The sequence below is a fragment of the Triturus cristatus genome, chromosome 9 (assembly GCF_964204655.1).
Source record: "Triturus cristatus chromosome 9, aTriCri1.1, whole genome shotgun sequence".
Classification (NCBI taxonomy): domain Eukaryota; kingdom Metazoa; phylum Chordata; class Amphibia; order Caudata; family Salamandridae; genus Triturus; species Triturus cristatus.
The window spans coordinates 1278822861-1278839266 of NC_140592.1; the positions used below are offsets into that span (position 1 = coordinate 1278822861).

At 57.7% G+C, this 16406-nt stretch overlaps 1 protein-coding gene and 1 long non-coding RNA gene across 2 annotated transcripts in view; one reads left to right on the plus strand and one right to left on the minus strand.

Moving 5' to 3' along the window:
- Positions 1-1424: 1424 nt before the first annotated feature.
- Positions 1425-7761, minus strand: NKX2-1 (NK2 homeobox 1). Its single transcript, XM_085628104.1, has 2 exons — positions 7273-7761; positions 1425-2594 (listed from the first exon to the last, which is right to left on the minus strand). The coding sequence occupies exons 1-2, from the start codon at positions 7607-7609 to the stop codon at positions 1954-1956; spliced, it is 978 nt and encodes a 325-aa protein (XP_085484230.1). The 5' UTR covers positions 7610-7761; the 3' UTR covers positions 1425-1953.
- LOC146799768 (uncharacterized) overlaps positions 1965-16406 on the plus strand; it is a 59883-nt gene continuing 45441 nt past the window's right edge. Inside the window, exon 1 of the long non-coding RNA XR_014969310.1 lies at positions 1965-2025. This is a non-coding gene — a long non-coding RNA (uncharacterized LOC146799768). The remainder of the gene's footprint in view (positions 2026-16406) is intronic.

The following is a 16406-nucleotide window of genomic DNA, read 5'->3' on the forward strand; positions in this document are numbered from 1 at the left end:
TTTGCGCATTAAAAACGCCAATGGCTTGCGCGTGCGCACAGGAGGGTTTTCGAACTTGCAGAACTGTGCGGCTACCTATGTTGTTGTAGTGAAATAACACAAAATGATGCAGCCCCCTTGAAGAAGGTGGAGGGGGGGCTCAGTCCCCCGTCTCTGACGAATATTCATAGATCTTGGAATAAACGGGGCACCCTGAAAGGTGGGGTCCCCCTCGCCGCAAGGCTTGCGACACGCCGCGGCTGTTTGTGTGTTCTATTATAAAGCTTATTTTGAATTGCAAAGTTCTCGATTTCCAGTAAAACGAATGAATTAATTCCTTAATAAAATTAACAATTTTAAGTACAGCCGTTCTTAGTTTCTGGCTGCACGAAACAAAAAATAAAACTAAAGAGAGCCGGTGGAACGCAGTTTCTTGAGAAATAAATAAGAAACGAAATGCGGGGAAACGAAAAATGTGGGGCTGAAACGAGGCCCTGGATCTGGACTTTTGCTTGCTGGGGAAGGGGCACCGACATGGACTTTGAAAAGGCACTGACCGCCGACGTAGGGCGCGACCCTTCAGAGCGCCCCCATCTTTACGCAGCTTCCCGGCGCGTGCGAGGCACATTCTGGGAACAAACAGTCAAGGATTTTATACAAACCCCCTCCCGCCGCAGCCACCTGGCACTGCCACCCAGTAAGAAGGACTTTGTGGCATTAACGCGCAAGAAAAGTCATGTGTGGCACCGAAACCCCGTCCCCGGCGTTGCGCGGCCTCCCAGAGACAAAGTGAGCGGTTCGGCGCTAGGTAAAGCGCTGTCCTTAAGTGTGGGTAAAACCCTTTGTCGCGAAGCTGGTCCATTCAGCAGATAGGAAGTGACCCGACCTCTAGCACCATGGCCCCCACCTGCCCCCCCCCCCCCACCCCCGTGTGAGGGGCAGCTCTCTGCCTACTCTGACGGCCTCTGCCATTCACTTGCCATTGCTTCTGCTTCATGGGAGGGTTTAACTTCACCTATTTCGGACATCTTGGGGTGCAAAAGGCCAGAGCTCCGCCAGAATTCACCAATTTGCCTTTGGTCATGAACTTTCAAAATTAAGTGATGGGAAACGCGCAGCCCAACTGCTTCAAAAGTCGATTCACGTACAAACCGCTCTAGCCGAGCCGAGGCACTGGGCTTTAAACAGCTCTGGAGTCTGGGGTCCCCTTTCACTGCAGCGCCCCCCCCCCCCCCCGGCCCCGACCTGGGGGGACGCGAGTGGCACACGCGTTGCGTATCATCACGCATAACTTGTATGAACGCGCGCTAAACACGTTTGGAACAGTGCTTACAATAAAACAATTATTATATGTTTGGCGTGATGGGGGGGGGGGGGGCACCCACACACAGAACCAAGGAGGAAACTTCGTGCGCCAGGGAAGAGCGAGGACCACTCGGGCCTTTCACATCTGGTGCATTTATTTGTTTGTAAGAAGCGGTGTCATTCAGCGCCTACATCTACAAAGTTACAGCAGTGAGGAGGAGGCGCAAGAAAAAAACATTTCCAAAATCAGATGACAGGTAAAAATGGAACGGGCGAGGGGTGTGTACAACTTAATTTACATTCTTCTAAAAACTAAAATGTTCAGCCCAACAAAAAAAATACAGCTACAATTTCACATCAATTTCCAAAAGGGTCGGGAATGAGCAAGGGTTTGACGGGGGTTGGAAATGGTCCACGGGCACTTGTCCTGTGTCAGAGCCCTCGCCCCCGGGCCCCTCCCGCAGGCTCTCAGGGTGGAGGGCCCGGCCCGGTCCTTGTGGAGTCTGAAGGGGCCACCCTGGAATGCCTCCTTTGCGCAGCTTCGCCAGCTCTGCCTCCAGGTCTCTCCAGCTCCCTCTCAGCTCCCTCTCCAGTCCCCCTCTCGAGGCGGCTCTGAGGGGCTCTTGTGAGTCCCGAGGCCCATAAATAGCCCGGCTCCGTGGGGCCCCCTCACCAGGTCCGCCCGTAGAGCAGGGTGGAGCAGCCCATGCTGGGGCCGTAGTCCGCGCTGGAGGAGTTCAGGTGAGACAGGCTGGACACCTGGGCCTGCAGGCTGGAGGGGCTGGCGGCGTGGGGCCCCAGGTCCGCGGCGGGGCCCGCGCCGCCGGCCTGCGGGTGGCCCTGGTGCTGCTGCGCCGGCTGCGCGTGGCCCTGGTGGGCCTGTGGGGTGTTGGAGCCGGCCTGGCAGGGCTTGCCGTCCTTGACCAGCACGGGCACGGCCACCCTCCGCGGGGACTGCTGCTGGCAGGAGGCGCCCCCCGGCCCGTCCTGCTGCTGCATCTGCTGCTGAGCCGCTTTGTCCTTGGCTTGGCGCTTCATCTTGTAGCGGTGGTTCTGGAACCAGATCTTCACCTGGGTGGGCGTCAGGTGGATCATGCTGGCCAGGTGCTCCCGCTCCGGGGCCGACAGGTACTTCTGCTGCTTGAAGCGCCGCTCCAGCTCGTAGACCTGCGCCTGCGAGAAGAGCACCCGCCGCTTCCTACGCGGGGCGCTCTGCAGGGGCGCCATGCCCTTGGCCACGTCTCCCAGGGAGCCCAGGCCCCCCATGGCCCCCATGTTCATCCCCGAGGACGGGCCCATGAAGCGGGAAACTGTAAGGAGAGAAAAGGGGAAACGTCAGCGTCAGTCTGGCCACAGCCGCGCAACTTCCCAGAAGAGTCCAGCAACTCAGCCAAAGTGGGGGTCCCATGGCCCTCAACCCCATCTGCAGTGGGAACCTACAGCACTGGTGCAGCCAGCCCCACCTGCCCCTCCCCTACCTGAGCATCGAGGTCACCCTGGGATGGGACCTTCCCTGGAGCACTTACAGCCCCTCCCCTGCCAGAGCATTTAGTACATCCTGGGATGGGACCTTCCCTGGTGAATCCACAGCGCTGCCGCTGGGACCCCCTCTGCCAGACCCCCGCCCCTGCCCCACCTGAGTATCTAGGCCTGCGTGGGATGGGACCTTCCCTGTAGAATCCACAGCGCTGCCGCTGGGACCCCCGCAGCCAGACCCCCGCCCCTGCCCCACCTGAGCATCTAGGCCTGCGTGGGATGGGACCTTTCCTGGTGAATCCACAGCGCTGCCGCTGGGACCCCCGCCCCTGCCCCACCTGAGTATCTAGGCCTGCGTGGGATGGGACCTTCCCTGTAGAATCCACAGCGCTGCCGCTGGGACCCCCGCAGCCAGACCCCCGCCCCTGCCCCACCTGAGTATCTAGGCCTGCGTGGGATGGGACCTTCCCTGTAGAATCCACAGCGCTGCCGCTGGGACCCCCGCAGCCAGACCCCCGCCCCTGCCCCACCTGAGTATCTAGGCCTGCGTGGGATGGGACCTTCCCTGGTGAATCCACAGCGCTGCCGCTGGGACCCCCGCAGCCAGACCCCCGCCCCTGCCCCACCTGAGCATCTAGGCCTGCGTGGGATGCGACCTTCCCTGGTGAATCCACAGCGCTGCCGCTGGGACCCCCGCAGCCAGACCCCCACCCCTGCCCCACCTGAGCATCTAGGCCTGCGTGGGATGGGACCTTTCCTGGTGAATCCACAGCGCTGCGCCGGGATCCCCGCGGTGCAGACAGACCCCCGGCCCCCCTAACCATCACAGAGAATCTACAACGTCCATCGCTGAGCGACCCTCAGAACATAGAGATTGGCACTGCGTAATACCCCAGGGGGGCCCTCCACAGAGCACCCCATAGCTTCGGTTGGAACCATCACGGGCCTCCTTCAGGAACCTCAACCCCACCCTCGCTGCTGGGGACACTCCCCAGGGGAATGATGCGCGCCTCTGGAACACCAGGACAGGGCCCCTCCCCGGGAGCCGACCCGTCCCCGAGGAGGAACTAGGACCGGGCCACCTTCAGACCAAGGACTGCGTGGAACCCCCCCCCCCCCCCCCCCACACGCACACACCTTCAGTGAGGGCCTTCCATGGAGAGCTTCAAGGACTGCGGGGAAGCCCCCCCACCCAAGGCATCCACGATCCTAGCTGTGGCCCCCAGGAGTACTTAAACAAGAGCGCCCCCACCCAGGGCATTTCAAGGTCCTAGCTGTGGCCCCCAGTGGCCCCCAGGAGTAATTAAGCAAGAGCGCCCCCACCCAGGGCATTTCAAGGTCCTAGCTGTGGCCCCCAGTGGCCCCCAGGAGTAATTAAGCAAGAGCGCCCCCACCCAGGGCATTTCAAGGTCCTAGCTGTGGCCCCCAGTGGCCCCCAGGAGTAATTAAGCAAGAGCGCCCCCACCCAGGGCATTTCAAGGTCCTAGCTGTGGCCCCCAGTGGCCCCCAGGAGTAATTAAGCAAGAGCGCCCCCACCCAGGGCATTTCAAGGTCCTAGCTGTGGCCCCCAGGAGTAATTAAGCAAGAGCGCCCCCACCCAGGGCATTTCAAGGTCCTAGCTGTGGCCCCCAGGAGTAATTAAAGAAGAGCGCCCCCACCCGGGGCATTGCAAGGTCCTGGCTGTGGCACTCCAGGGGGACTCGGAGGCACGGGGCGGGGGGGGGGGGGGCACAGAACAGGGAGCCTCGGACCGGACAGGGGGGGGCACCGGACAGTGGAGGCACCGGACAGTGGAGGCACCAGACAGTGGAGGCACCGGACAGTGGAGGCAAGGGGCAGGGGATACACAGGACAGGGAGCCTCGGACCGGACAGTGGAGGCACCGGACAGGGAGCTGCGGACCGGACAGGGGAGGCACCGGACAGGAGCCGCGGACAGGAGCCGCGGCACCCTTGCAACAACTCTGCGATACCGACCTAACGAGCCGGCCTAAGTACTCATTGTGCCACGGGGGTGGGGGGACGGGGGGGCACAAAGCCCCCGTGCAGTGAAGCGGCCCTGACGGGTATACAGGGGGCTGCAGCCCACCCGCCACACCGGCAGAGGCCGCGCAACATTGGGCATCGGGGCTTCTCCCGGGAAAACAAGTCAGTCTTAAATAAAAATAAAAAACAGCCTCTGGGACTCACGGAAACAGAGGCAGCCGAGATGGTCACATTATCAAACAGAAATAGTGTTCATTAAGTTATCCGATAGGAAACAGAAGACGGGTTAAGTTATACAAAAAAAAATGCATAACGCTGCGTGTTTATTCAATAGAATTAAGCAAGAAATTATGTTCGCGAAATACCCTACAGAAAAACCTTTCTGTCTTTGGAGAAGTCGCTCAATAGAAAAAGGTAAAATTGTCGGCGGTGTTATCCGGAACCTGCGCCCTGTGGGCGCTTCTCGCGCCGACGGAACGGCCACTCCGGTGATGCCGTCCTGAAGCGAGACAGAACTAGCATTGATTTCGGTACCGTAAAGGGCAACGGAAGTATTGTGTCAATCAACTTTAAGGGGGCAGCGGAAATAATAAATAATGTTGAGGGAACTTTAAGAGAGAGCGGAAATAATGTTAAATAATTTGAAGGGAACTTTAAGGGACAGAGGAAATAATAAATAATTTTAAGGGAACTTTAAGAGAGAGCGGAAATAATGTTAAATAACTCGAAGGGAACTTTAAGGAACAGAGGAAATAATGTTAAATAACTTGAAGGGAACTTTAAGGGGACAGCGGAAATAATAAATAATTTTAAGGGAACTTTAAGAGAGAGCGGAAATAATGTTAAATAACTTGAAGGGACAGCGGAAATAGTATCGACGCGCCTACCCGACAAAACAGGTCCAATTGTGGAGGAAGTCACACAGGAGAAACAGAGATATTATACTGCTGGTTAACTTGCTCATAGATTAGAAGTGAACAATACTTTTTCCTCTTTTTGCCTGGATTCTTTCTCCAGCAACAAAAAAAAAATGATAAACAGAACTTATTTTCAAAAGAGAGTATCTGCAAGTCTGGTTATTCGCAGCTAAAAGTGTGCGATGCAAACGAATATGTGTATGTGTGTGTATATATATATATATAGAGAGAGAGAGAGATAGAGATATATATTTATATATACACACACACACAGACACGTATTTATCATATATATTCGCAAATACATGTATATTTGCATACACACATACATATATGTCATATAAACGATAAATATATATGTTAGTGTGTGTGTGTATATAAATATATATATACACACACACGCACGATTATCTTTGGGTCATTGAACAAGTAAAGTCTTCATTCGCAATCGTCGTGCAACGAGGGTAAACGCACAAACGGCTGCATCAATTTGCTTTTTTGTATCGCGACTGCGCAATGTGAAAAGCATCGGCATTTCAACCCGTTATTTCTGTCAGTATTCGTTGGAAACAATGTCCGAGCCTCGGCAGGTATAGATTTAAGGGAACGGCTCAAGCAGCCTCGCTTCACCCCGACGCTCCGGGGTCGTCGATGCGCATGTTTTCTGCTCTGGGTCTTAATACAGCAGACTTTGGATGAAAGGCGGAGCGGCCTCAGAAGTCGGGAAGAGGGGCGGTGTTAAATATTAACCAGAAGTGCAATTAATTTATGGCTTTGATTAAATGAAATCAGTTACAATCCCTTAAAAGACGATCAAGCTATAACCATTGTATTTAAAAGACCCGGAGGGGGCGCGCCACCCGTGCGGGGCTGAGGGTGAATCCAACGCCGCTGCGCTGGGGCAGTAGTTTCTTCCCAGACATTCAGCACAGACAGTTGTTGTATAATAAAAAGGTGCACTCTAGCGCCTACCGAGCACAGGTGCCCTCTGGGCGCCCGCGAGCACATACTGTGAGGAGTGTTACATCTCCTCGGGCCCGGAGGAAGGAGGGAGAGCGCCCCTTAGAGCCCCGACTCTGAGGTTTGGGGCCGAGAGAAGGCGGACTGTGGGGCCCCGATCGGGACTGAACAAACGAACCCGGGGACCCTGCGCGCTCAGTGTGATCCCGGGCGTAAAAGAGTGGAACCACGGGGTGGCATGGGGAGAGGGGTCACACACAGGGTGGCACGGGGAGCGAGTGGCACGGGCGTACATCACAGTGTGGCAGGAGCGCACACCGGAGGGCGGCAGGGGGAGCGGGTGGCACGGGCGCACATTACAGGGGGGCACGGGGAAGCGTACCGTAGGGCACTTGAACATGGTAGGCCTCGTAGACAAGCCTGAAGGTCTAGAAGGGGGGGTATTCTTTTAGAAGTCATCCTATCTACGCACCCCTTCACCCCAGCACCTGTCCAGCATCCCTGCTCTCACCTCACGCCCCACCCTCCACACATTCGATCATTTTAGGCGCTCTTTCGTTCGTGGAAGTGTGGACTCATACATTGGGAAATAGTGAGAGGACCTTCCAGGCCAGCTTTGCCCAGCAGCCCTGGAGAGGGCAGAGACTTACTTGTGGAGAAGCGGGGGTCCGGGTTGGCGCCGTACCAGCCCCCCGAGGAGGCGCTGCTCCGCATGCTCTCCTGGTAGGGGGGCAGCTCGCCCATGTTGGCCAGGTTGCCGTTGCAGTAGCCGCCCATGCTGGCGTGGGAGAGCTGGGGCACGGTGGCCATGTGGTAGGCGCCCCCGCCGTGGCCCATGGGGCTCTGCTGCATGCCGGACTGCCGGTAGCCCCCCAGCTGCCCCCCCAGGGCGCCAGCCTCCATGCCCACCTTCTTGTAGCTCTCTTCCAGGGGACTCAGGATGTCAGACACAGAGAAGGGCGTCGTGTGTTTGGGGCTCATCGACATGTTTCCGCCAGGACGGGACTGGCAGGCGCACCCGAGGGCTGGCGCAGGGCGTTCTTTGCCAGTCTTGTTCCTGGTGTCGCCCGCACCAGAGGGCTGAGGGTGCAGTGGTAGGTGGAGAGCTGGGAGGGCGCCTTAATTGGCTGAGTGCTGCCTCCGCGCTGCCTGCGTTTGTTTTAGGCAGGCGCCAGGGCTGGGGGGCTGCGCTGCCACCAGAGGCGGGGCCTCGGCCGTGGCACAAAAGCGCTCCGGGGTAATGAGCCTACAGGCTGATGGCAAGGTAAACACCTCCGAGCTGCGCGTGTTGGTGGCGCTGCTCCACGGGCGGGGGGTGGACTGGGGTATCGAGACAAGGTCCAAACTCGGAAGGGGAGGCCACAGTTCGGCACGGAGGGGCAGTGGTCCAGGGATGTGCACGCCGGGCCCACCCTCAGCAAGTACTTCCCTTATCCTGCAAGGGGGGGGGGGGCAGTGTAACTCCCAGAATCAGACTGCACCTGTGAACACGGCCACTGACTGAGGCGAGAGGGGCTTCGAAGCACTTGTGAACACGAGTCACTGAGGCGAGAGGGGCTTTGAAGCACTTGTGAACACGGCCAATGAGGCGAGAGGAGCTTCAAAGCACTTGTGAACAAGAGCCACTGAGGCCAGGGGGGCTCCCTAGCCCTTGTGAACATGGGCCACTGAGGAGAGAGGGGCTTCCAAGCGCTTGTGAACAAGTGCCACTGAGGCAAGAGGGGCTTCGAAGCACTTGTGAACATGGGCACTGAGGCAAGAGGGGCTTCAAAGCACTTGTGAACAAGGGCCACTGAGGCGAGAGGGGCTTAGAAGCACTTGTGAACACGGGACACAGAGGCTAGAGGGGCTTCGAAGCACTTGTGCACATGGGCCACTGAGGCCAGAGGGGCTCTGTAGCCCTTGTGAACATGGGCCACTGAGGCGAGAGGGGCTTCGAAGCGCTTGTGAACACGGGCCACTGAGGCGAGAGGGGCTTCAAAGCACTTGTGCACATGGGCCACTGAGGCCAGAGGGGCTCTGTAGCCCTGGTGAACATGGGCCACTGAGGCCAGAGGGGCTCTGTAGCCCTGGTGAACATGGGCCACTGAGGCGAGAGGGGCTTAGAAGCACTTGTGAACACAAGACACCGAGGCCAGAGGGGCTTCGAAGCGCTTGTGAACACGGGCCACTGAGGCGAGAGGGGCTTCGAAGCACTTGTGCACATGGGCCACTGAGGCCAGAGGGGCTTAGAAGCACTTGTGAACATGGGCCACTGAGGCCAGAGGGGCTCTGTAGCCCTTGTGAACATGGGCCACTGAGGTGAGAGGGGCTTAGAAGCACTTGTGAACACAAGCCACTGAAGTCAGAGGGGCTTGGAAGTGCTTGTGAACATTGGCCACTGAGGCAAGAGGGGCTTCAAAGCATTTGTGAACATGGGCCACTGAGGTGAGAGGGGCTTCGAAGAGCTGGTGAACATGGGCCACTGAGGCGAGAGGGCCTTTGAAGCACTTGTGAACATGGGCCACTGAGGCGAGAGGGGCTTCGAAGCACTTGTAAAAATGGGCCACCGAGGCCAGAGGGGTTCTGTAGCCCTTGTGAACATGGGCCACTGAGGTGAGAGGGGTTCGAAGCACTTGTGAGCACAGGCCACTGAGGCCACTGAGGCCAGAGTGGCTTCGAAGCGCTTGTGAACATGGGCCACTGAGGCCAGAGGGGCTTCGAAGCACTTGTGAACATGGACCACCAAGGCCAGAGGGGTTCTGTAGCCCTTGTGAACATGGGCCACTGAGGTGAGAGGGGTTCGAAGCACTTGTGAGCACAGGCCACTGAGGCCAGAGGGACTTCGAAGTGCTTGTGAACACGGGCCACTGAGATCAGAAGGGCTTCGAAGCGCTTTTAAACATTGGCCACTGAGGCGAGAGGGGCTTAAAAGCACTTCTAAACAAGTGTCACTGAGGTGAGAGGAGCTTCGAAGCGCTTGTGAACAAGGGCACCGAGGCCAGAGGGGCGTCGACGCGCTTGTGAATACGGGCCACGGAGGACAGAGAGGCTTCAAAGCACTTGTGAACATGGGCCACCGAGGCAAGAGGGGCTCCAAAGCACTTGTGAACAAGTGCCACTGAGGCAAGGGGGGTTTCAAAGCACTTGTGACCAAGGGCCACTGAGGCGAGAGGGGCTACGAAGCACTTGTGAACATGGGCCCCTGAGGCGAGAGGGGCTCAAAAATGCTTGTGAACACGGACCACTGAGGCCAGATGGGCTCCGCAGCACTTGTGAACACAGGCCACTGAGACGAGAGGGGCTTCGAAGCACAGTTCACGTATCTGAAGGGACGGGCGAGGCCGGGGGGGGGGGGGGGCAGGGAGGGCTGCAGAATGCTGCACTGTCCCTCTGCTCTGAGCCAAGGTCGGACACAGAGTGGTCCTCTGCAGGGTCAAAGGTGAAGGCGCTCCCGGGGGCCCTGCACGAGGGCCAACATCAGAATGTGCCCTCGTGATCGTGCAGGGGGCAGAGCGAGGGGTGTCAAGGGATCCCCACCAGAGGAGGTGCCCTCATGACCCTGAGAAGGGGTGTCAGGGGAGCCCCACAAGAGGAGGTGCCCTCATGACCCTGAGAAGGGGTGTCAGGGGAGCCCCACAAGAGGATGTGCCCTCGTGACCCTGTGAGAGGGGTGTCAGGGGAGCCCCACAAGAGGATGTGCCCTCGTGACCCTGTGAGAGGGGTGTCAGGGGAGCCCCACAAGAGGAGGCGCCCTCGTGATCCTGAGAGGGGTGTCAGGGGAGCCCCAAGAGAGGAGGTGCCCTCATGATCCTGAGCAAGGAGCCCTAGCAGTGGCGGCTGATGACTCTTGAAAGCGGTGGGCCGTAGAGTACCTAAATCCCAGCTAACAATAATGCCAGTCCAGGGCGGGGTGCCACACTTTACTTCCTTTAGGGCAATAAAAGACACCCTGCCCGTTCCCTTTGTCACAGTGAACGAACTCCTCTCCGCTTTCCGCTGATTGGTGCCCTTTTCGCTCTGCTCTCGGGCACACTGTAATTAATGATAACAATTCATTAGCGGCACAAATCTCTGTTCCACCAGCCGTTCCTTTAGGACATTTTACTCCCCCCAGTTCTTTGCATGTGCCAATGCTTGGTTCGTTGCTGCAGCAGCTGGGAGGAGGGCGGCGCTGCGCAGACCCCTCCTGCACACGGCTCTGCTTTCACTTTTACACCTTCGGAGCGGAGGTGAGAGCAGACAGATGCAGCCCATAACCCGACCAATCCGGGCGCTGCTCTCATGCTGCACTTCCAACCTGAGGGCTTTGCCTCCCTGCTGTCAATCAGCGGCCTGGACACCACCCCTTCCTCCTCCCAAGGCACTGGAGCAAGCTAGCCAGGCATTTCATTTTGTTGAAAGTAAATAATGTATATTACGCTATTATATGTGGCAGGAGTGGGGTGACGCTGTTTTGCCCCAGTGGAGGAACCCCCTCAAGAAGAGTTGCCCTCATGCTCAGGCGCGTGCCGCTGCAGGTAAGAGCGGTGGGCCGAGAGGAATTCGACCGAGCACCAGGCCCTAGCAAAACTCAGCGACTACGCCCAGGCCCTAGCAAAACTCAGCAACTACGCCCAGGCCCTAGCAAAACTCAGCAACTACGCCCAGGCCCTAGCAAAACTCAGCAACTATGCCCAGGCCCTAGCAAAACTCAGCGACTACGCCCAGGCCCTAGCAAAACTCAGCGACTACGCCCAGGCCCTAGCAAAACTCAGCGACTACGCCCAGGCCCTAGCAAAACTCAGCGACTACGCCCAGGCCCTAGCAAAACTCAGCGACTACGCCCAGGCCCTAGCAAAACTCAGCGACTACGCCCAGGCCCTAGCAAAACTCAGCAACTACGCCCAGGCCCTAGCAAAACTCAGCGACTACGCCCAGGCCCTAGCAAAACTCAGCGACTACGCCCAGGCCCTAGCAAAACTCAGCAACTACGCCCAGGCCCTAGCAAAACTCAGCGACTACGCCCAGGCCCTAGCAAAACTCAGCAACTACGCCCAGGCCCTAGCAAAACTCAGCAACTACGCCCAGGCCCTAGCAAAACTCAGCGACTACGCCCAGGCCCTAGCAAAACTCAGCAACTACGCCCAGGCCCTAGCAAAACTCAGCAACTACGCCCAGGCCCTAGCAAAACTCAGCGACTACGCCCAGGCCCTAGCAAAACTCAGCGACTACGCCCAGGCCCTAGCAAAACTCAGCGACTACGCCCAGGCCCTAGCAAAACTCAGCGACTACGCCCAGGCCCTAGCAAAACTCAGCGACTACGCCCAGGCCCTAGCAAAACTCAGCGACTACGCCCAGGCCCTAGCAAAACTCAGCGACTACGCCCAGGCCCTAGCAAAACTCAGCGACTACGCCCAGGCCCTAGCAAAACTCAGCGACTACGCCCAGGCCCTAGCAAAACTCAGCGACTACGCCCAGGCCCTAGCAAAACTCAGCGACTACGCCCAGGCCCTAGCAAAACTCAGCGACTACGCCCAGGCCCTAGCAAAACTCAGCAACTACGCCCAGGCCCTAGCAAAACTCAGCGACTACGCCCAGGCCCTAGCAAAACTCAGCGACTACGCCCAGGCCCTAGCAAAACTCAGCAACTACGCCCAGGCCCTAGCAAAACTCAGCGACTACGCCCAGGCCCTAGCAAAACTCAGCGACTACGCCCAGGCCCTAGCAAAACTCAGCGACTACGCCCAGGCCCTAGCAAAACTCAGCGACTACGCCCAGGCCCTAGCAAAACTCAGCAACTACGCCCAGGCCCTAGCAAAACTCAGCGACTACGCCCAGGCCCTAGCAAAACTCAGCGACTACGCCCAGGCCCTAGCAAAACTCAGCAACTACGCCCAGGCCCTAGCAAAACTCAGCGACTACGCCCAGGCCCTAGCAAAACTCAGCGACTACGCCCAGGCCCTAGCAAAACTCAGCGACTACGCCCAGGCCCTAGCAAAACTCAGCAACTACGCCCAGGCCCTAGCAAAACTCAGCGACTACGCCCAGGCCCTAGCAAAACTCAGCAACTACGCCCAGGCCCTAGCAAAACTCAGCGACTACGCCCAGGCCCTAGCAAAACTCAGCGACTACGCCCAGGCCCTAGCAAAACTCAGCAACTACGCCCAGGCCCTAGCAAAACTCAGCGACTACGCCCAGGCCCTAGCAAAACTCAGCGACTACGCCCAGGCCCTAGCAAAACTCAGCAACTACGCCCAGGCCCTAGCAAAACTCATCAACTATGCCCAGGCCCTAGCAAAACTCAGCGACTACGCCCAGGCCCTAGCAAAACTCAGCGACTACGCCCAGGCCCTAGCAAAACTCAGCGACTACGCCCAGGCCCTAGCAAAACTCAGCAACTACGCCCAGGCCCTAGCAAAACTCATCAACTATGCCCAGGCCCTAGCAAAACTCAGCGACTACGCCCAGGCCCTAGCAAAACTCAGCGACTACGCCCAGGCCCTAGCAAAACTCAGCAACTACGCCCAGGCCCTAGCAAAACTCAGCAACTACGCCCAGGCCCTAGCAAAACTCAGCGACTACGCCCAGGCCCTAGCAAAACTCAGCGACTACGCCCAGGCCCTAGCAAAACTCAGCAACTACGCCCAGGCCCTAGCAAAACTCAGCGACTACGCCCAGGCCCTAGCAAAACTCAGCGACTACGCCCAGGCCCTAGCAAAACTCAGCAACTACGCCCAGGCCCTAGCAAAACTCAGCGACTACGCCCAGGCCCTAGCAAAACTCAGCGACTACGCCCAGGCCCTAGCAAAACTCAGCGACTACGCCCAGGCCCTAGCAAAACTCAGCAACTACGCCCAGGCCCTAGCAAAACTCAGCGACTACGCCCAGGCCCTAGCAAAACTCAGCGACTACGCCCAGGCCCTAGCAAAACTCAGCGACTACGCCCAGGCCCTAGCAAAACTCAGCAACTACGCCCAGGCCCTAGCAAAACTCAGCAACTACGCCCAGGCCCTAGCAAAACTCAGCAACTATGCCCAGGCCCTAGCAAAACTCAGCGACTACGCCCAGGCCCTAGCAAAACTCAGCGACTACGCCCAGGCCCTAGCAAAACTCAGCGACTACGCCCAGGCCCTAGCAAAACTCAGCGACTACGCCCAGGCCCTAGCAAAACTCAGCAACTACGCCCAGGCCCTAGCAAAACTCAGCAACTACGCCCAGGCCCTAGCAAAACTCAGCGACTACGCCCAGGCCCTAGCAAAACTCAGCGACTACGCCCAGGCCTGTAAAGAAAGAATGTTCCCTCGTTCTCGTCTGTCGAAATCCCACCCGCCCCACCACTCTAACGTGCAAGGGCCGGCTGCTCATGTCCTTGCACAGGACTAGACTTGGCTATCAGGGGAGCCCCACATTCATAGGGGCCCTCGTCGTGATCCTCCACGGGCTGAGCGAGGGCTGTCAGGGGAGCCACACATTCAGAGGGGCCCTCGTGATCCTGCACTGGGCTGGGCGAGGGTTGTCAGGGGTGCCCCACATTCAGAGGGGCCCTCTTGACCCTGCACTGGGCTGTCAGGGGAGCCCCACATTCAGAGGGGCCCTTGTGATCCTCCACGGGCTGAGCGAGGGCTGTCAGGGGAGCCCCACATTCAGAGGGGCCCTTGTGATCCTCCACGGGCTGAGCGAGGGCTGTCAGGGGAGCCCCACATTCAGAGGGGCCCTCGTGATCCTGCACTGGGCTGGGCGAGGGGTGTCAGGGGAGCCCCATAAGAGGAGGTGCCCCATGACCCAGAGAGAGAGGTGTCAGGGGAGCCCCACATTCAAAGGTGTCCTCATGATCCTACCTGGGACTTGGGGGTGGGGGCTAGGATGCTTTCCTGACCCCCACATAGCGGTACGCAGAAGGCTGGGGCTGGTTTTGTGATCGGAAACCAGGGGGCGTTTGCGCAATCGACCGGGCCTCAGGGCTCGTCCGAGTTCCATTACCCGGATCTCTCACAAACAGAGCACGGAGAGGGTTCAAACCTTCCCAGGGGGTCAGAGAGATGCAAAGCTGCCCCCACCCCGACAGTCTCTCGGTCCTGCAGCGGCCACTGAGGCCCGCGGTGTCCGCCGGGGGGCCACCCGAGGCCCGCGGTGTCCGCCGGGGGCCACCCGAGGCCCGCGGTGTCCGCCGGGGGGCCGCCCGCGGTGTCCGCCGGGGGCCACCGCTTTTCATACATGTTTCCGGGTCGGCGGCTTTAAATTATTAACGGCGGGAATATTTCTGCCGTAGAAGAGTGGGTTCTGGGGGTAAGGAAGGTGTTTGAGTGCGGTTTGTTCTTCTACCTGCGTTAAGTGATTTCTGTGTGTCTGGTTTTGTTCTTGGACCATCTTCGATAAGTGATTCCAGTGCGTGTCGTTTTTTGTTCTATCATCTAAGTTAACGGATATTGTAGCATGTGTGTCGTTTGTTGTCCTACCATCCGAGTCAATTGATTTCTGTGAGTGTCCCTTATTGTTCTATCATCGGCGTTAAGTGTGGTTTGTTCTACCCCGTGAGTTTCGTTATTTCTGTGTGTCGGTACTTGTTCAACCATCTGCGTTAAGTGATTTCTGTGTGTGTGTCGTCTGTTCTATCTTGTACGTTGTGATTTCTGTGTGTGTGTGTGTTTATGTCGTTTGCTGTTGTACCATCTACGCTAAGTTATTTATGTGCGTTTATGTCGTTTGTTCTAAGTTAAGTGATTTCTGTGTGTGCTTCGTTTGATGTTCTACCACCTGCGTTAAGTGATGTATGTGTGTGTCGTTTGTGGTTCTACCATGTGAGTTAAGTTATTTGTGTGTGTCGTGTGTTCTACCACCTGCGTTACGTGATTTCTGTGTGTGTCGTTTGTGGCTTTAACATTTACGTTAAGTGATTTCTAGGTGTGTCGCTTGTTGTTCCACCACCGGCCTTAAGTGGTTTCGTTGACAGTTTACACCTCGGCTGTATCCCGCCTCAGGGAGACTTTTAATCCCGAGGGGAGGAACAGCTCCCTTCCCGTCGGCAGCCGGATCCACGCGGGCTCATCCCGAACAGAAACGGGGTCCGTGGGCGGCGTGTGCTGTGGCTGCACCGTGTGTGCGGTGTGTGCTGCGGCCGCATCGTGTGTGCGTGTGTGCTGCGGTGAGTCCGTGTGTGCGGTGTGTGCTGCGGCCGCATCGTGTGTGCGGTGTGTGCTGAAATGAGTCCGTATGTGCTGTAGCTGCACCGTGCACCCCACAGAAGGCCCCGCTCTTTACAACACAACGAAGGGTACTTCGGCTCGGCTTCAAGCCGCTCCGGGGTCATTCATATGTCCTAAAGATCAGATGTGCCAGGGCAGTTACACTGAACGTACCCAATGCCAGGGTATTAAGAACCGGGGCAGTTACACTGAATGTACCCAATGCCAGGGTATTAGGAACCGGGGCAGTTACACTGAATGTACCCAATGCCAGGGTATTAAGAACCGGGGCAGTTACACTGAATGTACCCAATGCCAGGGTATTAGGAACCGGGGCAGTTACACTGAACGTACCCAATGCCAGGGTATTAGGAACCGGGGCAGTTACACTTAATGTACCCAATGCCAGGGTATTAGGAACCGGGGCAGTTACACTGAATGTACCCAATGCCAGGGTATTAGGAACCGGGGCAGTTACACTGAATGTACCCAATGCCAGGGTATTAAGAACCGGGGCAGTTACACTGAATGTACCCAATGCCAGGGTATTAGGAACCGGGGCAGTTACACTGAATGTACCCAATGCCAGGGTATTAGGAACCGGGGCAGTTACACTGAACGTACCCAATGACAGGGTATTA

What these genes read in the sequence shown, in the direction of transcription:
- NKX2-1 (XM_085628104.1), bottom strand. Translation starts at nt 7,609, where the DNA reads ATGTCGATGAGCCCCAAACACACGACGCCCTTCTCTGTGTCTGACATC. An exon ending in GGACCCCCGCTTCTCCACAA is followed by an intron (nt 2,595 to 7,272) that starts GTAAGTCTCTGC and finishes CTCTCCTTACAG; the next exon opens with TTTCCCGCTTCATGGGCCCG.